At 38.6% G+C, this 25,123-nt stretch overlaps 1 protein-coding gene across 1 annotated transcript in view; it reads right to left on the reverse strand.

Annotated features, from left to right (window-relative positions):
- The window catches only part of Synj (synaptojanin), a 427,286-nt gene that overhangs the window by 190,522 nt on the left and 211,641 nt on the right, over positions 1 to 25,123 (reverse strand). Inside the window, exons 10-12 of the mRNA XM_068226016.1 lie at positions 18,668 to 18,824; positions 1,666 to 1,848; positions 1,469 to 1,577 (exon numbers count right to left, since the gene is read on the reverse strand). Of these exons, the coding sequence (XP_068082117.1) occupies positions 1,469 to 1,577; positions 1,666 to 1,848; positions 18,668 to 18,824 (449 nt within the window). The remainder of the gene's footprint in view (positions 1 to 1,468; positions 1,578 to 1,665; positions 1,849 to 18,667; positions 18,825 to 25,123) is intronic.

A 25,123-nucleotide genomic window follows, 5' to 3' on the forward strand; every position in this document is an offset into this window, starting at 1 on the left:
ACTACTATTTCACTCAACATGAATAAAATTATTTATAGCCTAAAGTGTAGTGCCTTATTTCCAGACTTTACATACCGATTTTCACTAAATTCCTTTCAGCTAATTTCTTGCGATGCGAATACATACATACATACATACATACATACATACAGAGGCAACATGACTGAAAATTAAAAACTGCATTTTCTTCTTCCTGTGGACATGACCAATACAGAAATACCATTCTTTTAATTCTGAGTAATGTACAGAGAAAAAGCTTATTTTTGACAGTTGAGTTTCCTGTTTTTTATTTATCTTATGTTGTAATTTGTGATTTACAAGTATAAGCTAGATAATTTCCATATGTGTTTTTGTTGCATAAATCTAAGTTTTCCCTGAAAACATATTGCAGAGATAATGTCATTTTGGTAGGAATGGTTTCAGCTATATATTGTCATAAATACTTGGATATAAGCATCATATAGGATGTGTGAGGATCTTTGGGCCATTATGTTAAGAATATTTGACTCATCAGACAAAGGCCAGTGAATATTGTTTTACAATTTGTACAAGTTGTTGACAAGCCTTGGTAGTTGATTTACGAATTAACAGGTTGCTAACCAGTGTTTTATTTATATTCTGGCTATGTATTTTAGAGGAGCATGAGGTCTCCCTTTATTGAGTTTCTCTGCCGAGGCTTTTCCCGATGAGTCAGGTATTGTGTATTGCCTCCAAGGAGTATCTTACGCCTATGTTATTTATTATCATCCATGTCCCTGATTATTATCTGTATATGCCCGACTGTCATCATAATATAATTCCTACTGCAGTGAATTGAACTGCTCTGGATATGTCTGTGACATTTACATACAGTCACATGTGTTATTTCCACTCTCTAGCTCTGACAACCTTTTCCACGTTTTAAGCCACACTGCTTTTCATCCTCCTCAATATTTGCTAATGATTGTATTTCCTTTCTACACAATGCCTGCAATTGCTCTGCCTGGATTATACATCAAACAAATAACTTAATAATCTCGTTTTTTGGTAATCTTTCCTGTTCCCCTACTCCTAGACTGCAGCATTCACTTGTTTTGCAGAATAAGAGTGACCCTGCCATTTTATTATCGCTGTGCCATTATACTTCAAAATATCAATAAAATTTCATCCACGCCTGCTTAATGATGCAAAAATTTATTTCTACACTTCTTCGGAGTGCATTGTTCTTATGTTGCAAGCAATGAATTCTAAAATTTGAGATCATTCCAATAAAGTCTTCTCTCTCACCGATAAGTTTTAAAATATTCCTTCCATCTATTGTACCTTGCATTTCTTCATGGAACTTCTCCAAAATGTTGCCAAATTTCACTTTGTTTCTGTGCAGCCTGCCTTAATATTTCTGATTGGTTTCCCAGTATTCCACAATTTCCTTCAGGGCATTGTTTAATGACCACGAAATTAAGCCAAAAGGAAATACATTACAACGTACCTTGCTGCCATGATGTTGCTAGCATTCAAATCAACAATTTCTTCAAAACCAATAGCAAATATATCTACTGGTGATTCTTCTTCAGGAAGCTGGGTTACATCAACTAGAGCTATAAAGAAAGATGTAATGATTACATATTTTAATTGTAATAACAATAATATTCAAGAAGATATGACCAAGAACATATTTTTACTTACATTGGGATCTTGCTAGAGCTGGAGCATCCAGAAGCCAATCAGAAAGAGAGAGGTCTTTGTATACAACACTCCTAAAGTGTTTCCCTCCATTGACATTGTAAGTTCCCACAGCTATTCTGGCAGTCGATGGGAAAACATATTCATTATATCGTTTACACATCTCTCTAAGAACACTGGTAGGAGCTGTAATCAGAAAAATTATTATATCCAAAGACTAGTATGGCAACTGATACACAGAAATTAAAATAAAATAATGCGATAGGACGATCTTATGCAGAGCAGATCATGAACTTTAAGTCTGTCCTGTCATACCTAAAATCCAGGAATAAGAATTTTGTAGTTACTTTTGTTGACTTCCAAAAAGCCTACGACTCCATAGATCGACACACACTCCTCCGCATTCTGAAGGAAATGGGCTTAGACAACAAAACGAGAGCTATTATTCAACAGACCTTAACCAGCACTACACCCAGGGTGAAATTCAGGGGAGAAATTTCGAACGTCTTCGAAATCAAGACTGGTGTTAGGCAAGGGGATGGAATATCACCGCTTCTCTTCAACTGCGTTCTGGAGAAAATCATTCGGGAATGGCTCAAGGAGATGTGCAAGGAAGAGGTTGAGAATGGCCTTAGAATAGGATATAAGAAAGATGATCTTATCATAGATTGCCTAGCTTTTGCAGATGACCTAGCGATCTTTTCTGATTCCCTAGATACTGCTGAAAAACAAATTAACCAACTGAGAATCCAAGCAGCAAAAGCTGGCCTCCAAATCTCTTTCCAAAAAACAGAGTTTATAACCAACATCAAGCCAGCTCCCAGAGAGCTCATTGTGGAACAGGAAAAAATCAAGCAGGTGGAAAGTACTTAGGCGAGTGGATAGTACCTAACAACTCTGAGAAAGAAGCAATCATGTGCAGAATCAACAAGATGGAGGTGGCATATCAGCTGACTAGGAATGTCTACAACAAAAGATCAGTGTCCATCAACGCCAAGCTTAGGCATTATTGTTCGGTTGTACGCCCGGAAGCACTGTACACAGCAGAATGCCTTGCAATGAACAGAAAAGGTCTGATGGAGAAGCTAGAAGCTAAAGAAAGAAAAATCCTGAGAAAGATTCTTGGACCAATCAAAAAAAAATGGTGAGTACAGGAGACGACACAACAGCAATCTGTACCAGCATATGGAGAGCATAACGGACATGATTCAGAAAAGGACGATTAATTTTTATGGCCATATAGCACGCATGAGCACACAAAGACAGACCAATAGGATCTTTTCCTACTTTCTTAACAAGAAAACCAAGGGACCCTGGTTTATCGAAGATGAAAAAGACCTTCAAGAAATAGGAATCGCACTCGAAGACATCCAGAAACGTGCTCCTCTCCAGAAAAAGCTCCAGGGATACAAGAGGTTCCAAGAAAGGCCAAAGTTGAAAACACGCAAGAAGTGGACTGATGAAAGAAAGGAGGCTCACAGAACGAGAATGCGTGAGTACTGGGGAAGAATTAAAGCTCAAGGATGCAAACGGTTGAAATAACGTGGTCCACAGCAGGCCGAAACGAAGAAAGAAGAAAATAATGCTACTGGTTTTACGTCCCATAACTGATTTTGGGGATTTCTGAGATTCTGGAATTCCATCCCGTACTATTTTGTTTACATGCCGGTAATCCACCAACATGAGCATGACATATTCAAGCACCTACAAATATAATCAGATGAGCCAGCTTAGGCTCAGGAAACCAGTGCTCTATGGTCTAAGTCACTTAGCCTGGCATACAGAAGTACAATGACAGCAATCACTAAGATTTCCAGTGAAGTACATATAGAACATGAACACATTTGAATGAGGGCAATTAAATCCCACATATAGGGATTGATTCAAAATTTGTACAACAAATCACCACACAATTCATTAAGAATCAAGATGAAAGCTTTCTGATGTCACCATCTGGGTAACGTTTGCTTCAACTAGGGAACGTTTTCCATTTTTTAAAATTTGTATACATGTATTACTTATCCATGGTTCAGTTATGAGCTCTGAGAAAGATGGTTGCACAGATGATGTGTGTGGCTCCTCACAGCCTGAAAACCAGGCTGCCCACACTGCAGAAAATATTTTAACAGAGCAAGTACACACATTACTAAGGCACATCCAGACGTGCATAGAAATGGATTGGTTTGCAAATATGTAACCTCAAGTAATACGATGGATGAAATTATGGAAGATGATAGTAAAAATTCAGAGTATAACTGCAAATACTACAGATGAGATACAAAGAATACGTAATGAAGTGCGTTCATTCCAGTCAAAGATTTCTCCTCTGCTGGAAGGAGAGTGTGATACCGAGGGTTTCAATACATTGTATAATGAGTTTGTCTGTACTCTTTGTGAACTGGGTAATTCATTACCAGGGCCTAAACACCCGGTTGTAATAATGTTATTTGCTTTATGTCCCACTAATACTCTTTCACGGTTTTCGGAGACGCCGAGGTGCCGGAATTTAGTCCAGCAGGAGTTCTTTTATGTGCCAGTAAATCTACCGACACGAGGCTGACGTATTTGAGCACCTTCAAATACCACCGGACTGCGCCAGGATCGAACATGCCAAGTTGGGGTCAGAAGGCCAGCGCCTCAACCGTCTGAGCCACTCAGCCCGGCTAAACAGCTGGTTGTAAAATATGTATTAACCCGTAAACAAAGAAAGATTTATGCAGATAATGATAGGTGGTTTGATGAAAGCAGTAACTCAGAAAGACATTCAAAGAGAGACAGGAAGAAATGGAGAGAAAAGTATAATTATGATCTCATACAATATCAGTATTATAACCAGCATAAAAGATGAGTGAATAAAATTTTTCAGAGTGATAGTAGCCAGGTTAAATCGCAGATACCAATGGTAATTCTTGAAGAAGCATTTAAACAGAGATGGAGTAGCAAAAACAGTTCAGTGCTTGAACAGTACATATAAAACAGAATACCTTGAAAGACTAGAGATAGGAAGTTCATATTCACAGGACATGTTCATTAGTATGTTCTGCAGAAAAGATTAGCATTTCAGTCACCTAGGTTCAGCATGTGTCCTGTTGCCTTGTAGGCACTGGGTCCTCTATGGGCACTGATAACTTGTTCCATGCGTGATGACATTGGCGCGTATAAGGCGTGAATAGCATCCTGGGGTATAGCCATCCGTGCTGCATTCACCTGGTTCCACAGTTCATCTTTAGTGGTTGGCATTGGGTCACACCACAGCACCTGTCGTTTCATCATATCCCACACATTTTTCATTGGCAATAAGTCCAGTGATCAGGGGCCAGGGCAACAGTCTGACATTCTGTGACAACAAGAAGGCGCGTGTTTGTGCAGCAACATGTGGTCGCGCATTGTCCTGCTGAAATATGGCATCTGGGGTGTCATGCAGAGAAGGTATGGTTACGGGTCGCAGGATGTCATTCATGTAGGTCAAACTAGTCACAGTGCCCTGGACACGTACCAATTGTGATTTGTGATTATACCCAATAGCACTCCACACCATAAGGCCTTCAGTTGGCACTGTATGTCTGCAGCAAACCAAAATGTGGCCATCATTCTCAAACAAACAGAACGTGGATTCATCCTAAAACACTATCTGCTGCCATTCCTGACCCCGGTGACATCGTTCACACACCATTACAGTCTAGCATGTTTATGCACATTAGTCAAAGTTAGGTGGAAAAGTGGACGACGCGCCGGTGTACCAGACCATAATAAACGGCAACGGACTGTCACTCCTGATAATGTACGATGTGTTACACTGTTCCACTGTTGTCAGAACCAAGGAGGACGCAGATCTGTCCTGCAATGCCATTTGGATGGGGTGTCTATCTCCTCGCAGGGTGAGTCCAGGTGGTGCGACCAAGCCCATCTCACCGTGTTCTACGGCCTTCTGTGAATCATTCTGTACACACCCACTGCACTGCCGACACACTTCATCCCACATGAGCAGCAATTTCCTGGATGGATGCATCACGTTCTCTCATGCCAATAATGCGCCCTCTTTCAAACTCACTCCATTCACGGTATGGTTCTCGCATACGTCTGCGAGGCAACCTGCATGTCTGCTCAAGTCACACTGATCCATTACCTTCAGTTTATAGCGATGACGAGAGCCACAGGCACATTTTACCAGTTGGTGGTGGTGCGCCGAGATATCGATGTGGACCTTGAACCCAAAGGCCGACATAGTTCAAATGCTAATCATTTTTTCAGAACATGTCCTGTGAATATGAATTTCCTATCAAGGTGTTCTGGTTTTTATGAACATGAGCATATTATTCTTCTCAGCCTATTTCTCAACAAGCAGATGTAGATCGGACATTTCAGCTTTCGGTGGGGGATATTGAAATGACTGTTACGAAGCATGAAATTGGATATGGCCCTTGGACCTCACCAAGTACTAGGAAGAACTTTAAAACTGGCTGAATGTTCTGAGGTAATTCTCTATCTAATGGAGATTATGCTCAAATGGAATATTGTTCCAGAAGCTTCCAAAGAAGCACGCACTGTCCTTATATACAAGGGAAAAGGAGACTGAAATGGCCCATTGAACTGGAGGCCTATCTCAATATGATTGGCTATTCGTCATCTTGTATAAAGGGCAATTGATTCAAAATTAAGGCAATGTATTTTACTCAACAAAAATCAGAATATTTGTAAATGTAGAATGTATTAATGAGTCATTAATTGATGGATGTTTGAAGAAAGCATTGGTAATGCTGTCAGATGTAATACAAGCATCTGACAATATGAGTCACAACCATCTAGATAAGTGCCTTGATACGCAGCCTCTACCTATATGCAACTGTTAACTTACTAAGAACCTAGAAAGAAGTAATTCTACCGGGAGCCACGTAAAAAGTCAAATACAGGAGTTTTCCAGGTATCACCTTTATCCTCAATCCTGTTCAATATGTTAATAGATTTTTATCTAAAGGAATTGTCAGAGAGTGAAATCTTGAATAAATATGGTTAGAGTATCACCTAAAATGGACAATATAACCACTGCAGCATTTGCTGATGACATAGCAGTCATTTCTAAATCACTCGAAGATTCTCAAGAATTGGCAGGGATGTTGCATAAGGTTGGCCTAGAATTAAATATTGAGAAGTCATCACTGATCAACATTAATAAAGGTAGACTCATAGAAAAGGACCCAATACAAGATTTTGAATCTTCAATAAGAGGAATTCAACTTAATGAAACTATAAAATATCTGGGTGTTAATTTCAGTGATGAAATAAAATTTAATCAGAGTAAAATTATGATGGAACAATATAATTTATGATTTTCATGATTTCTGTGTTAATTTCCCAGTTTCAATAGCTTTAACTTTGTTTTGGACACTTCCACCTATTCAACACTTACAGATTGTGTTAAACAACTACTATGTTCTATCTCACTTACAGTAGAACCAGTTTTGGTCTGTTGTTCAGACATCTTCAGCTACAATGATAAACTTAAGAACCATATATTACACACTATAAACAATGACAAAAATTCTATATTAGAAAGTTTACATTCCTTGTCTTGGTGATGTCTTTAGGAATTAAAAAACACTATTCAAATGTCCATTTTGTAACATTATAAAATCTTTGTTGTTGTCCTGCAAATTTGTGAAATCACATTAAAATACAATTTAAAACTTTAATCTTCACGCAATGTTTTACACCAATTTTTATAAGGACTATTAAAGTATTGCACTACTCAATTGTATCTTCAAATGAAAGTAGCCTCTCGTTTACACTATGTTACCGATAGATAAGCATGAATATGTAAAAATATAATCTAAAGTATAAAATATGTAAGAGGCAACAATCTCCCCTATACCCTTGTTTTGATTTGGATACATTAGTTCTAATAGTAACAGTTGAGTGTTGTCAAAGGTAGAAGTCTTCGAGAAATTTTTTGCTTCATGTGTCAAATGTACCAGCATGAAAATGGGAATGTTTTAACATAGGATTTCCCAAAACTGATTTTGTGAAGCAAACTTGCAATGAAATAAACAAGTGTAAAGAAATCTATATATCCTGAGTGCAATATCTGTACTAAATTTTATATTTACTCTTTCTCATGTTGACTTTCTTGCCTGTGTGTTACAAGATGAGTGACTGCTTTCTGTTGAGGAGGAATGGGTGGAGTCAAGAGGAGGAGTTGTGTTACAATGCAATGATGGAGGTGAGGAGAAGGGAGGGAGGGGGTTTGCATTACGACTGATGTGTTTTTCAACTCTACTGTGGTATTCTTTAAGTATAAATGGTTTAATTAAATTGAACAATACATTGTGTTTCTCTGTGGGTTCATTCAAATTTAAATCCGGATTTAATTTATTATATAGGAAAATAAAGAAATCCTCAGTGATACTGAGTAAAGAGCCCTTTTGTACAACTTTTATGATTTGAAGGTCTTGTTCAATGACTGAAAATTGATGTCTATTGTCAGCTATGTGTTGTCCTATGGCAGAATACCTGTTATGTTTAAATGCGTTCACGTTCTATGTAACGGACGTTGAAGTTCCTGCCCGTTTGACCTATGTAACTAGCTGGACATGTACTGCATTTTAATCTGTATATCCCTGCATTGTTGAATTTATTGCTCTGATCGACCATATTGGAGTTATGAAAATTGAGAAAATTACTGTTGTTAGATATGAAAGCTATACTGAGATCATATTTCTTGAAAAAATTACTTATTTGATGGATATTTTGATCGTTGAATGTGCAAGTTGTGAGTTCACGTTTTCTTTTTGTTTCTCTGATTAGATTTGATGTGGCTTTGTGTTTGACTTCATAAATTATTATATTCATGAAAGCATTATTAGCTACTGACCTGATGACCTTTAGTTCATTCCGTAAATCTACTCATGATAAGGAAACATTAAAAGCCCTATGTACCATACTGAAATGTGATGCTCTTTTTTGGGAGGTGGGATGGGTGGGTTTTCTGAAAATGTTATATGTTAAATGATCATTATCCTTACTTACTGTCAAATCTAGAAAATTTAAAGAGTTGTTCGATTCTTTTTCCATCGTAAATTTTACATGCAAATCTAAGTTGTTGAGTTCGTCTGATATTACTTGTGCCTCTCATCGATGATTGAAAAGGTATCATCCACATTCCTAGTGAAAAAAACAAGCTCGATAGCTGCAGTCGCTTATGTGCGGCCAGTATCCAGTATTCGGGAGATAGTAGGTTCGAACCCCACTGTTGGCAGCCCTGAAAATGGTTTTCCGTGGTTTCCCATTTTCACACCAGGCAAATGCTGGGGCTGTAGATTAATTAAGGCCATGGCCACTTCCTTCGCACTCCTAGCCCTTTCCTGTCCCATCGTCGCCATAAGATCTGTGTCGGTGCGACGTAAAGCAACTAGCAAAAAAAAAGACGTTTTCTAGTCGTATGACATGGGTATTTTCTAGATGGTCTCGGTAAATCTCTGCCATGATGCCGGAGGCAGGAGATCCCATTGGTAAACCTATTTGTTGGTAGATGACATCATTGAAAAGAAAGTAATTATTATTGAAAATGAACATCAGTAAAGTTATTCGTTTATAGGTAGGAGAGCTAGGGATTGGAATATCTTACCAAGGGAGATGTTCAATAAATTTCCAATTTCCTTCTGATCATTTAAGAAAAGGCTAGGAAAACAAAAGATAGGGAATCTGCCTCCTGGGGGACTGCCCTAAATGCAGATTAGTAGTGACTGACTGAATAAAAAAAAAAATGAATACTTCTATCTCAAATTTACTCAACCTGTGTTGTTTTAATCTATTTTCCATAATATTAATAGTTATTTCTAAGGGAATATTGGGATACATATTCTTTACGTCATAGGAAACTAATTACAAGACATTAAAATCATTCCATATTGACAGTTTTCACTTTACAAAGGAAAGGATTTATTGCATCGTCCTATTCAATACCTGTATCCATCTTCAGTTGGAGTAATTCTAATCAAACATGTTTTGGCTTAGCCATCTTCAGTGAAAAAAATGTTCAAAAACTACATGATTAAAGTTAAAAGAATGTTATTACAACACAATGAGAAAGAATATATAAAAACAGGTGAAACATGATGAAGTTAAAACAATAAGAGGTTGTAGCAAGGTTGAGAACCTCTTGGTGATTATGAGTAAGAGGACACATTCCTCATGTGAAAGGCCTGCATTTTCTTGATTGTGCGACTTGCCTTGGGTAGACTGTTGAGCAGCGTGTGCAAAGGGTTGGACCCTGTGTTTTTTTCAGATGTTTGCTACTTTATTTTGGGAGACTGAATCTCCGCTTTTGAGTCATTCCGCCGTGTGTTGGCGAAGGTGATATGCGGGTCTACTGAGGAGAGTTTTATTTTAGCGGCCTATACTTCGTGATTTTACTGTTTTTTGTCCATGTCACTACGGTTGTTGCAGTAGACGAGATTTTTATATCGCAAGGTTTAGTTTGGATTTTCTTTTATGATATAACCATGCTGAGGAATATTTTTGTGTCATGTAATCTATGCCAGGAACCAATGCTGAATTATGTGTTGCAAGTTACAGCCTACTCTGTTATTGTTATGAATTTGTGTCATGATGTAATTTATTTCAGGAATCCACGTTGATTTGTGCGTGTCGTTATAAAGTCCACCAGTTGCTTGATTTTATGTTGCATAATTTATTTCAGGAACCTATGTTGAATAGGATGTGTTGCTTAAAGTGTAAAATTATGTTTCCTTATATTTTCCATCGAAGCTTTGAGTGAATGGGAGTTGCGTGAATGCCGCATGCTTTCTCGGGGAGCCCTGGAAAATATGACATCATGTTTTTGTGTCCTTGATTGTGTACAATTGCCATTTATGTGATTTTATTTTGTGATGTTCCGATTCACAATGTTGTGGTCATGAGATTGCTTGGGATTGAGGTGTATATATTTGTGCATACGATGTTTTACCACTCAGCGTGTTATATATTGTACAGTTAGATTAGTTTTTTGTCTCCCCTTTGCACATTAAATCACGTCTTTCCTTAAGGTTAGGGACCCCCACTGCAATGTTAAGTGTGCAGGAAAGGGGAACGTACTCGTGTACAGTTCGAAGTGTTAACAAATATAAAGCCAAGCGCGTGGTGCAAGCATGCAAGCCAATATGTTAAAATTAATGAAACTTCAAGATTTGATTTGATATGATAAGTATGTGTTTCAGCATACAATTGTATATTTGTACGATTTCTATTTTGATTCTCAAGATGGACTTTATCAAGCTGAAAGAAAAATTCTGAGTCATGTAAAGTTTGGATCATTTGATACTTTTTGCTTTCTTTTTTTTCATATTTTTCTTGTTTATTTTAATAAAAAAATTTTCCTCCAAAACTGACGTCATGCTTCGCCTTGCTTTATTTGCAGCTTTTAGTTTACCTCACCATATCCATATTAGTTGTATGTTCCCCATCATTCCAGGGTGCATGCATGTTTTTAGGGCATTATTTTACCACAGTTCGAACTGAGCACCCCTGGGAGCGGCTGACTAGTCAGGGGCAAATTACTTTGATGGTAGAAATGGGGACAATAGGCTTACAAGCCCCTCTTCCAGCAAAGTCCTCAATTACAAGCAGCATATCCAAAACCACCACCTATCAAACCAACTAAAAAGAGGGATCTTTCGAACATGTGTCTTTTTCTTTTGCTTTAATATAGAGGGTTTTCTGAAATTCTGTCAATTTAAAAAGGAGTGTGTTTAATGCTAGTCTTCATAAAAGACAAAAGACAACATTTTTATGAAATGAGTATTATGTTACATATTATTTTAAAGGTTAATATCGGAATGGACATGTTCTTTTTGCATATGAAATTGTGACAATACAAGTTGGGATAGATAGGCAAGGTTGATAAGACATCATAGGCCCCCATGGCTAAGGTGGCAGAAACCAGAAGGGAGGAAAACCTGATAGACTTCTGTGCACGGAATAACCTGAGCATACAAAACTCGTGGTTTCAGAGGAGAGACAAGACATAAAATCACACCCTACAGTTGGGATGGGAAGCAGAGGACAGTGATAGAGTATATAATGACTGATAAATATGCTTGCCAGTTCATAACTGATGTTAAGGTTATTCCATATTAAAGTCTCGAGGGTGACCACCGGCTTTTGGTTGCGCACATTGGGAACGTCCATCTGAAGAATGTCAAGTGCAAGAAAATGCCAAAGATAAAAATCTGGTTGCAAGGAGAAGATGGGAAGAAATAAGAATACCAAAGAAAGATCTCAGCCAAATTACCAAAACATGAAAAAAAAAAAAGAGGAGTATAAGGAAAGTGGCTGTCATTCAAGAACACCCTGGTTTCAGAAGCTGACTCACTATGTGGAAAGACAAGTGCAATATGCAGGGAGTAAGAAATACTATGGTGGAATGAGAGGGTGAAAACTGCTGTGAAAGAAAGAAATGCAGCAAAGAAGAGGCTAGATAACAAAAAATAAAAATCAGTTCACGAAGATGAAATTCAGTACCTGGCACAGGAGTACCGGAAATAAGAAACTGTTTGTGAAGCGACTGAATGAAGAAGACAGTGAAAGTGCTGGGACGAGTTCACTACCAGGCTAACAGAAGACTTTGAAAGTAAAGTAATAGGTAGTCAAGAATAGAAGAAGTGACCATGGCAATATCCTTGCACTGGGAACAGATTTCAGGAATCTGGTGAAGAGAGATCAAGGAATCAGAGATGAAATGAAGAACTACTTCAATACTTTATTAAATGGAGAAAGTCTTCGAAATGCTATCACTGAAGACTGCAGCTTAAGAGCAAATGATGGAGCACACCACCAGCTAACATGGCTAGAAGTGGAGTCTCGGCTGAAGAACGTGAGAAATGGTAAGTCCTTGCGGTTTGATGACCTCACTGCCGACATGATAAAGGCAACTGAAGCACAAAGCATACAATGGTTGTATAGAGTACTCTGTTATCTGGAAAGAGAACAGGATACCACAGGACTGGACGAAAGGTATCGTTATCCTCCTGTATAAAAAGGAAATGGGAAGAAATGCACAGATTATAGGGGTATCACTCTAATTTATCACTCAAATGCCTGGAGAAGATAACTGAAAGAAGAATCAGGAATATAGTTGAACCGTTATTGGAGGAGGAGCAACACGGGTTCAGGAAGAACCAAAGCACTACAGCCCTGATAACTGCTGTCAGAATGATAACAGAGAAGCACTGGGAATATGGTAATAATTTAGTGAGGGTTTTTATGGACACTGAGAAGGCCTACAACAGAGTGCCTAGAGAGATAATCTGGGAATGCCTAGTAGGTATCGGTGTGCTAAACTTCCTGATTGCTGAAGTAAAGATGCTCTATCGAAAGTTCTGAAGCTGTGTCCAACTAGGGGATGGAAGATTAGATTGGTTTGAAACCAGAAGAAGAGTCCGGCAGGGTAGTGCCTTGGCACCACTCTTGTTAATCACCGTCATGGATCAGATCATAAAATCCATCAAAGAGCATTCCAAAGAGCCTAACAATCCAATATTTGCGGATATTCTGATCTCAAGAGAAAATGAAGCAGAAGTACAGGAGAAACTAAATCTTTGGAATGGGAAGTTTAAAGAATATGGACTAATCATCAGTAAAAACACCTGTTGCAATAACTACCAACAGGAAAGGCACAGTTTCAAACATTTTCCTGGAGGGGACTCTCTCACAGTATGTTTCTAACTTCAAATACCTTGCAAGTATCATTTCAAAAGATAACAAAGTAAACCAAGAAATACTTAATGACACAGAAAGCTTCTCAATTTTATTTTCAAGTGAGAAATCTCCTCTGCCATGATAAAATACCCCAGAAAGAAAAACTGACCATGTCTTTTTAAGTACTTCATTGCAATTCTCACATAAGGACTCGAAACTTGTAACCTACATAACAAGGCAAATGGTAAAATCCAGTCAACACAAACTAAATTCATGAGAACAATGAACCAAAAGGCCAGGAAGGACAAGATTAGAAATGAAGCTAACAAGAAGGAGGCTTGCATCAAAATAACTGTTACCAAGCTTTTAGGAAGATGCAGGCTACAATGGTTTGGACATGTTATGAGGATGGACAGAATGAATCGACTGTGGGAGCCAGTCAGTCGAGAGTTGGACTCCATAGTCTGAGAACACAGTTGATATAAACGGGCCACATAACGTACGTTAATGTTCGTTCTTCATAACTTAATAATTTAAATGTTGTTCCTGTTAGTCACTACTTTTCAACCTTTATTCGATTTGTATTTTCCGTTTTACAGACTAAAATCAGACGGTTCAACTTCAATAATGCTTATATATATCAGCCCATGTCGGAACACAACAACTAAGCCAACAGTATACAGATACCAGTTGAACCACACCAAAGGACAACAAAAAATATCAGAAAGACTTCCAGCTGAAGACTATTTTAACAATCAACATTTCACAGTTTTTTAAGCTTCATCATGCTTTTTAAATAACATTTCATTTTGTGTGTTTTTCTATGTTTTTAATGCGTGTTACATGTCCTACTGAGGATGACCTTATGCTCAGGTCATGTGTGAACTGAAGTCTTAATTGGACGTAGAAAATATATAGTATTGACTAAAAAAGCAAAGCAAAGTCATCTCTGTACAGACCATGAAGGCCCTTGGAGGGGTGGAAGGTAAAGGCTTCCACTATCCATAACCTCAGCAGTTGATGGGGTAGAGTGGTTAGCTCTACGCCCAGCTGCCTTTACCCCCAGGAATTAACCTGGTACTCATTTTTGGTGTAGGCTGAGTGAACCTCAGGGCCATATGCACCTCCGGAAGTGGAAATCTCATTTATTAAATTTTACGACTTCCTGACGGGTATTCGAACCCACGCCCTTCCGGGCGAACCTATAGTACTGACTAGGAGGATTAAAATAGTTTTTACCGAGCTCGATAGCTGAAGTCGCTTAAGCGCGGCCAGTATCCAGTAATCGGGAGACAGTGGGTTCGAGCCCCACTGTCGGCAGCCCTGAAGATAGCTTTCCGTGGTTTCCCATTTTCACACCAGGCAAATGCCGGGACTGTACCTTAATTAAGGCCATGGCCGCTTCCTTCCAATTTCTAGGCCTATCCTATTCCATCGTCGCCATAAGACCTATCTGTGTCTGTGCGACGTAAAGCAAAAAAAAAAAAAAGAATAGTTTTGTACAATTTTTTAAGAAGTTCAACCATCAATACACATTCAACAATGAGATTCATAGTCTGTAATATCAGGTCTTGTCAATAAAAGCATTTTAGAAAAAAAAATCAATCTGGGATAGCGTTCTTGAGAGGCAGTCATCTAGCCAATATGACAGAGTATAAACAAGTGACTTACTGAATTGTACCTGCAATTTTTTATGTCAATGTAGTTAAAATTTGAAAAAGCACAATGGAATATATCACAGTACAACCTTACCAGACTCAGTCGTCAGTGCTCGAAGGATGTATGTCACACTCACTCTCCTTACTGCTGCTCGGATGCAATGCTGCCGTTCTGCCACAATGGGCCATCCTTCCTGCCATCCGGAACATTGGAAATTCCTGTCTTTTTGAAACTATTCACCACAGTTTTGACAGCAGTGCTGTGCCAATTTCTTATCACTTATGAGAACGAGTTGCAATGATGGCCTTTTTATCTTACTGCCAGGCATCAGTTCACAATTCCCACTAATCATCCATTAGTTACAAAGGCAACACAAAGGGTCTTTAAATGACTTACTGACACACTCGTCCAGGGGATGAAGAATGGATGTCAAACCATTTGGAATAATCACCCACTGCGTCTTCCTTTTACGAAGAAGATTCACTTCAGTCACGAAACTACGAATGACAAGCATAGCATTGTTTTCACCTAGTCCATCATAAGGTTCATGCCCATTAATCCCTTGGGTTGCACACGCAAATATATGCCTCAAGGAAATTTAATGCCCTTTGACACAGTTTTAGTTTTAAAAATAATACATGGCAGCAGCTTTCTTCTATCTGCAGTAATAGCTTAGTTTCTAGTTACCCGTTGATTTTCATGGAATACCCGAAGCACCACTTCCTGTGATAGTCCTACTGCAAGGCATATGAAACCCAACCGGCATCTGATCAGCATTACTAATTTAGGACAAAATACCCTATACGAAGTTTCCTAGCGCTGTCCTAGTACAAGGTGGTGGAAGGCAAAAACTTTAACCGAAATGGCAATATCTTGCATATAGTTGTCCTCCTTAGCACAGACAGGCCATATTTCTGCATGAATCCACTAACCCACCCACATCATCACCATAATCGATTCCCCAACCCAGCAAGCTTTTACGAGCCTCTTCCACTTCAACCTGTCTGTCCATAGCTGATATTCTACATTTTGCTGCCCATTTACATCATGTTTTGCAAGGTCTTTGAAAATTTGCTTTTCCCAACCATCAAGGGTCTCCCTCTGGGCCTCTTACCAACAACATTCCTTCCATAGTATGTTCTTGGGGTCCTATTTAGAACTATCTATTTATTTTTTGCTATTTGCTTTACGTCGCACTGACACAGATAGGTCTTATGGTGACGATGGGACAGGAAAGGCCTAGGAATGGGAAGGAAGCGGCCATGGCCTTATTAAGGTACAGCCCCAGCTTTCGCTACAATGTAAAGACAAAGGTGTAAGCCTCTAAAAGGAAAATGGCATGTAGCTTTTGTAGCTGTACCCCATAGAAGAAGATGCTGATGATGACGATATTAACAGTAGTCGTCATTAAAACAAAAAATTTAAGCAGTCTAGATATTTATATTCTAAAACTCCAAATGATTATTCTCTTTCTCTCCTACTGTGCACATCTTGTAACTCGATCAAAATATCTATATATATAGATATATATATAAATTTGTCTGTACATTGGTCAGAATTCGAAAAAATCGTATTTCTGTATCGGTCATGTCCATAGTAACAAGGAAATGCACTTTTTACTTTTCTGTAATTTCTGTCTATCTGTCTGTACGTATGTATACGCATCACAAGAAAACGGCTGAAGTTAATTTAATGAAAATCGGTATGTGAAGTCGGGCGATGAGCCACTACAATCTAGGCTATAAATCATTTTACTCCTGCTGAGTGAAATGGTAGTTTAGGGGAAGGCCTAAAATTGAATTCTCAAATATTTATATTATTCGTGGTCCTATCGATAAATACTACAGAACTAAAGTTAAATAGAATTAAATTTCCAATCATTTATGCCATGCATTGTTACCGTACAGGCTTTGATAACACATATATTCATGAATTTGTATTTTTGTTGCAAGTCCATATCAACGCCGAGCCATGAGAAAATGGGTTATCAGAATTTAATGAAAGTCGGTATATAGAGTCGGGGAATAAGAAACTACAGTCTAAGTTATAAACAATTGTATTCACCCTGGATGAAATTGTAGTTTAGCGGAAGGCGCCTAAAATTTAATTTTTAAATACCTATGTTATTGGTCCTATCGAAAGTACTACATAACAAAAGCTATAGAGAATACAATTTCTGACCATTTATGTTTTATTCAGCTTTACCGTACCGACTATGATAAGAGTGGTATTTCAGAGCCGGAAGAAAACTAAATGTGAAGGCCTACAATATTGAAAGCCCATAACATTGATCAACAATAACATTGCATTGACCATTGTTTGTTGTGATGTTCTTTGTCGCTTATGCTGCCGCGTAACTGCGATAGATAGGATTACTGCTGCATACTAAGTATAACGGGCTGATTGAATATTGGCGGGAAATAGCCGAGGATTTAAAAAAAAAATTCCTTAGCATGTCTTTCCTCTGGTTCATACATTTTCTGATACCGTACTGCTGGTACGTAACACACTGGTTCATCATAGTATTCCAACTATTTGATCCCTACTATGACGTGCTGTTTTGAATGAGCAGTGGGCACACTTAAGGCAGACCCCTCACGTAGTAGAAGTAGTAGTAGTAGTAGTAGTAGTAGTAGTAGTAGTAGCAGCAGCAGTATGACCTGGTCTAGAATTACAATTTAGGCATATTCCAAATTATAGCACCACAATCCATTAAATAACTCAAAATTCAACCCTAAAAAGAGCCAGTTCTTAAAAAGAGCTTCTTCCTCTTCACTTTTATTAAATTCTACATCTTTTTATTCAAAATTAGTGGTGAAGAGGGGGTTTCTCCTCTGGCTTGGAGGCCTCCAAGTCAGATAGATTTTTCGGCCACCAGTGTAGTGAACTGAGATTTTCCGAATCATCGGGTACTCCTAGGAAACAGATTAATAAAAGGGCATAGCTTGCGTCCTGGGACTCTCCACTATTCGACCCCCCCCCCCCCCCGCCAAAAACAAAAACAGAGTGTTCACCAATAACGGCTGTCTGCAGCCTGGTCATTCCAGCTCTGGAACTTTGGACTGTTAGATCGGCAGCGTAGTACTGTTCGTTAAAAGTGAGAAATTTTGTGGTTTATCATTTGATCGAGTATTTCATGTGAAATCATTGCTTTTACTCGCGCCATTCCTACTGACGTCATTGTAATGACGTATGTTCATTTCAGTTGGGAAATCCACTAAGACAGTCTTTCTGAGGATGTAAAAAGGCAGGTGGAGAATGAGTGTCCACCATTATAATGAAATTCCCCAACCCGACTGTGACTGATGGTACGCAAGCGGGCCTACTATTACAATGAAAATTCCCTAACGCGATCTTCATATGGGAAAAGACGTTTGGTGATTTCTCCATCGCGTTTCTAGGGTAACGAAAAGAGCTATGCAATTTAATACAGTCTTGCTCACAACGTGTACTCTACCTAACCTACAATTCTGTATACAATGTAGAATTCCGTAGCGAAGCACGGGTACATCAGATAGTTATGAAATAAACTAAGAATGTGGAAATTGTTCACAATACTAAATATATGTTCCAAACATGCAACCAACAGAAAGTGACTTTCCAGTTACACTCACTTCAAGAAATAAGAACTTGGTTAAGTTATTTCTATACATACCATGTAACATGTTAGGAGGAAGTAGAATACGAGCACGATCCGCAAGCTCACTGCTCAGAGTGCTTCCCAGCAGGAGAATATCAATAGCTTCCTGTTTGCTATTGTCAAGTAAATTGTTCTGAATAGTCCTTGCAGCTGATCTAGCCCCATCCATCAGCTGAAAGAAATAAGTTACACATCAGTAAACAAGTTTAAAGATACCTACACAAAATTAAACATAAGACATAAAACTAATCTCTCTGTTAATTACATTTAAATTATAGTATGTTGTTTTGGTGATTTGCAATTTTATTTAAACTCTATCTTACAAAAGTGGTAAACGTATGTCTCTGCACATGGGTCACAGGTGTAGTAATATGTTTTGTGCACCAATGGCAACTATGACCGTATTTCTACACTTATTTTCAGAATCTTGTATTTGTGTTAGTTATTCAGCTAAATGTTGTCCGAAGGAATAAGATTAAGTGGTTTTTGTCTGTTTATTTAGCCATAGGATTTTTTTTTTTTAAACTGGTGCTCTGCTTCAATCATTTAACTATATTTAGCAATAACTGTCTGAACTGAGCAGAGTGGTCATGCATATTAATGCGTTATGGCTATGGGATCAATAATAATAATAATAATAATAATAATAATAATAATAATAATAATAATAATAATAATAATAATAATAATAATAATAATAATAATAATAATAATAATGCTATTTGCTTTATGCCGCACTAACTACTTTCACAGTTTCCAGAGATGCCGAGGTGCCAGAATTTAGTCCCACAGGAATTCTTTTACGTGCCAGTAAATCTACCGACACGAGGCTGTCATGTTTGAGCACCTTTAAATACCAGATTGAACCTGCCAAGTTGGGGTCAGAAGGCCAGCGCCTCAACCGTCTGAGTCACTCAGCCCAGCAGGCTATGGAATGAAGCTCTGAGCTCAGGAGATGAGTGGGTTTGAATGCCACCATTGACTATCCTCAGAATGGTTTGTGGTTTCTCACTTTCACTTCAAAGCAAATGCCAGGACAGCTCCTATTCACAGGCCACAGCCGATTCCTTCCACTTCCTTACCCAGTATCATTCATCATTCATTTCATCTTCATTAGCTCAACTCAAGTTGGCAAAACATGCCATATATTTTATCCCACCCCATCCCCAACCCTGTATCAGGAAGAAGGACTAATGGGTAGAAGTACATACAATACCTGCCTGAAGTACCAAATTCTGTTTGATTTCAGGATACTATTCCATATTTAGCCCTTTACACTCAGGAATTTGGCATAAACTGCATCTGCAATTGCCTATCTCTGGCATGGAATAGGAATGGCTCTTGTGCAAACTCCATGATTAAGTACATAAAACAAACTTTGATGCGAAATACTTCCTAGGCTTTCGTAATTCCCATTACAACTTGTATTTAATTTCACTTGATGGAGAACATTAAATCTGAATCCTCGTTTTATTCATGCTACTGAGAAGAGAAACAGTGCTGTGTGCAGGGACAGGAAAGTGGATGAATGGAGACAAGAAAATGTCCACTACTGTCACCCAGGATTTCACCCCAGAGAATGCTTTCAAATGTTTCATACTGTGAAGAAATACACGTGAGGAGTTGTTTGTTGATTTCAGTGAAATGTGTAATATTCATATTTAAAATAAGCAGTAAGAATGTACACACATTTGTTTTGATTCAAATAACCGAGGCTGTAATAGTGTTTGAATCTAGAATGAGCTCAGAGAAATACAAGTATATGCTTGGAACAGTCTAAAGTTATTAGGGGGAAAAGGTAATGGGTGATCTTCAAAACAAAAGTTTAGTTCTTGCGTCTTATTATCACGAAATAGAACTACAAGCTTGAATACTCTAAATTAAGCACAAAAATGTAGTTCTCGCTTACAAAGGACAGTGGTGATTCAGAAGCTAACAATGGTACTGTAACACCCCAGAGCACTACTACAAAATACTCCAAATTAACAGTTCTTCAAAGCATAAATGTATGAACAAATAAACTTTACCTCCACTGCTCCAGCATTTGCATCACTAATCATTAAACAAAATTCCAGTATGTAGTATTAACACTTAATATATGAAGGTTGTGCCGAAAGTTTTTAGCAGCGCGTAAACTGTAATTCTGAGGACAATGGGATTATTTTCATTTGAAAGAGCAATGTTTTTCGACCTTGAAACATGTGCGTGCAACCCCTCCTAGTGTTAGTTCCTCCACAGCGAGGGAAGGAAGCACAGGCAGTGCTGAGTCAGACATGGTGCAAGATGGATCTGTCGCGCCGCGAGTTTCGAGCAATGTTTTTTTATTATTATAAAAAGAAATTAAGTGCCAAAGAATGCCATTCTTCTTTACTTCACGTTTTTGGTGAGGCTGCCCCTTCTAGAGCTACAGTTGGAAATTGGTTTCGTGAGTTTTCAAGGGGTCAGCAGTCAATTGAAGATGAACCTCGTCCCGGTAACCCAGCAACAGCTGTGACTCAAGAAAACATTGATGCTGTGGGGGAAATGATCAAAGCAGATCCACATCTTACATTTTGTGACATTGAAGGGACCTTAAATATTGGGTCAAGAGCAGCGCAGACCATTGTTCATGATTACTTAGGCCTTATCAAGAGATGTGCCCGTTGAGTGCCACATTCCCTGATAGAAAGCCAAAAAGGAGGGGAGAGTGGACTGGTGTCATTTCATGCTAGAAAAATTTAATGGAGGGCAGTCCGAAGACACCTACAATATCGTCACAGGTGATGAAACATGGGTCTACTATTATGACCCTGAAACGAAGAGACAGTCTCCTCTGTGGTGCTTTCCAGGGGAGGAACCACCCACAAAAGTTCGACGAAGTCAGGGCTCCGGAAAGAAGATGGTGGCAACTTCTTTTTACGAAAATGGGGCATCTCACCTCTGTGACCTTGGACACACATTGTACAGTCAATGCTGAACGGTATGTGAATGAATGTCTTCCCAAAGTCCTCGCCACTTGGAGGTCACAGCACCCAAAGTCCAAGAGTGGGCACCTTCTGCTGCATCACGACAATGCATCTGCACACAGGGCTGCCAGAACAATGGACTTTTTGGAAAGGGTAAAAGTACGAGTGTTACCTTCATCCCCCCTATTCATCTGACCTGGCCCCATGTGACTTCTTTCTGTTCCCTGAGACCAAGGAAAGAATACGTGGGCAGCAGTTTTCGTCAGATGAAGAGGTCATTGCAGTGTACGAGAGTGCACTAAGTGACATCCCGAAAGAAGCTAGGACTGAAATATTTTCTAAGTGGTTTCAGAGAATGGAAAAATGTATACGTGCTAATGGAGTGTGTTTTGAAAAGTTGTAATTGTTGTTTCGGAAATAATATTTTTTTCTCACACTCTGCTAAAACCTTTCGGCATAGCCCTCGTATTAACATTTATAATACCAATATAATACCCGAAATCCTGACATTCACCTCCCAATGGTAGAGAGGGAGCAACGGTTATATATATTATAGAGGTGGCTAACAAATGCAGGGACCAAGTACCTCTTGGTATAAGGAGACCACCTTCTACCAAATGCCAACGGCCTCCTAGGAGGGCGGATGAGCGGGTAGGAGTGAGAAATTGCTCCTAAAGACAGAAGAACCACTAGACGGCCAACGGCATAGAATGAGAAAGGGAACGGGAAACTACTCCATTAAAGACCCGAATGGGTATCCCATGCATCGGCTGGTTGCGAACCTTGGAGGTGCACCCATGTCGAGTGAGTGTACCTGCTAAAACTCAAGAAATATTTGGCTGACGGACCAACTGCTATACATTATAACCAGCAAATCCTATTCTAATAGAAGGGGTGAGAGTACCTGGCGCCTTAAAACTGGGACTACTCGGTTAAGATATGGCAACCCTGACAGAAAAGTCTCTGGCCCTCCAGGTTGGGGGTTGCACATAGGGTTAACGGCTCTATTGCGTAAAAATTATTGTTAAGAATATCTCACATTTGCCTCGGATGAATAAGAATGGATATGATGCCGTTGCTGGTGGAACCTAGTGTCTTCAGAGCACTATGTCTTCGTGTATAGGCTAGAGCAATTCTGTTACTTTCACTGACCTGTCTCAACTCTTCTCCTTGGCTTTGACAATATGAAAATAACTGATGTATGAGCGATGCTAGTATTACCATTCCTTATGCAGCCAGTCCCTCCTATGAATGGTGTGAAAATGTTGCTCATAGGGTTAGTTGATGCATGCATTTCAGTGGACTTGGCAGACTGATTTGTAACAGCAACTTCTGGCTTGGTGAGGAAAGCAACAAGAAACTACCTCATTTCCCTAGTACGCCTCTTCAGTGATGCCTAGGCCATCTATACCAGCTGATAACAGAGCTGTTGAGGATCCAACCAGCCTTAGGGCTGAGGACTGAACATGCACATACATCAAAATATGACGATACTGCAATGGAAATCGGCTTTACAAACAGAAACTTGGAATATAAGAACCCTGTATAAATCTGGATCCTTCAAAATCCTCAGTCAACAGCTGGAGAAGTATAGAGTGGGAATTGCTGCAATTTAAGAGACTAGATTATTAGGTAATGGCATACAGGACATGGAGAAGTATACACTTTTTAAGAGTGGTAAAGAAACTGGACCCCACAAATTTGGTACTGCATTTTGTGTCCAAAATTCACTAGTATCGTCAGTGCTGTCCTTTGAACATGTGAATGAGAGACTATGTATGCTATTTGAGGGTACATTCTAAATGGTTTAACATATCACTGGTGAACTGCCACAAACAACAAGGATGATCACGTTAAAGTCTCCTTTTATGAGGATTTGTCAGAACTGTGGAATAAATTACCCAAACATGATGTCAAAATGATTTTGGATGATTTCAATGCAAAAGTTGGAAAGGAAGAAATTTTTGTGCCAACAATAGGAAGGGAAAGTCTGCATGACGAAAGAATGATAATGCCATTAAACTAATCAATTTTGCTACATCCACTAACATGAATGTGCAGAGTACCACCTTTGCACATAAACAAATACATAAGGAAACATGGTATTCGTGTAACGGTAAGACTTCCAATCAGATAGATCATGTACTAATTGATAACAGGCGTAGAAGCTCCATAACTGGTATCAGAGCTTACAGAGGAGCTGAGATAGGATCTGATCACAATAAGATAATTGCTTCTGTTAAAATTAAATTGAAAACCTCTTGTAAGTCAAAGACTGAGGAAAGATTCAAAGTTGACACTGAGAAACTGAAGCAGGAGTATGAAAAATTAAAGTATAATGTGGAAATTACAAACAGATTTGATATTATGAGAGAAGATCCTATAGAAGACATTGATGAAACAAATGATCAAGCTTGTGAATGAATGTGGAATAACGCGAAACAAAACATGACAACAGTAGCAATGAAAGCGATACCAAAAGGTGTTAGTAAGAAAAAGAATTGGTTTGATGAGGCATGTCAAGATGCAGTTAATGAATTGGCAATATGGAATAATAAGTGGTTGCAGTCTAATAGAATGTAGATGTTGAGGAACTATACTGAGAAAAACAGAAAGGATGTAGTAAATTAATTTGTAGAAAGAAAAAAGTCTACCTGAGACAACGAATAGAATCAATCCAAGACGACTACAGAAACAGGAACATCCGCAAAATGTATGGAACTGTCAACACAATTAAAAAGGATTTCAACCAAGATTGAGTATTATGACAGATAAGCCTGGAAATTTAATTGCTGATAAGGACAAATTATTAAATTACTGTAAGCAATACTTTCATTCCTTGCTGAATTGTGCTGATCCAGAAACCTGTATTGGTAACCCACCTAATTCTCCATCAGAAGAACAAATACCAGAGCCATCACATCAAGAGGTATTACAAAGTATTATATGTTTAAAAAACAATAAAGCTTCAGGTAGTGACAACATTTCTGCTGAGCTTATTAAATATGGTGGAGAAAGATTACATAAATACATATGTAAGATCATTCTAAGAATATGATACAATGAAGTTATTCCAAAAGAATGGCAGGAATCATTTATTGTCCCAATTCATAAAGGAGGGAATAAGGAAGAACTTCAAAATTATTGTGGTATATCTCTTGTAAACACGGCCTACAAAATTCTTTCTTTTATTCTTTTACAGCGATTAAAACCATTTGCTGAAAATGATATTGGGGACTAACAGAACGGTTTTCGTAGTAACAGATCCACTACAGACAACATATTTGCAATTAAGACTTAATGATAAGGTGTGGGAACATAAGGAGTCGGTTCATTATCTGTTTATAGATTTCTTCAAGGCATATGATTCAATCCATAGAGAAGGGCTGTGGAACATCATTATGGAGTTTAGCTTTCCCATAAAATTAAGAATAAAACTGGTCTGAGACAAGGGGATGCACTATCTCCTCTTCTATCCAACATTGCACTGGAGAAGATTATCAGGAACTTAGCTCTTGTACCTGCT

The sequence above is a fragment of the Anabrus simplex genome, chromosome 2 (assembly GCF_040414725.1).
Source record: "Anabrus simplex isolate iqAnaSimp1 chromosome 2, ASM4041472v1, whole genome shotgun sequence".
In the NCBI taxonomy this organism is placed as follows: domain Eukaryota; kingdom Metazoa; phylum Arthropoda; class Insecta; order Orthoptera; family Tettigoniidae; genus Anabrus; species Anabrus simplex.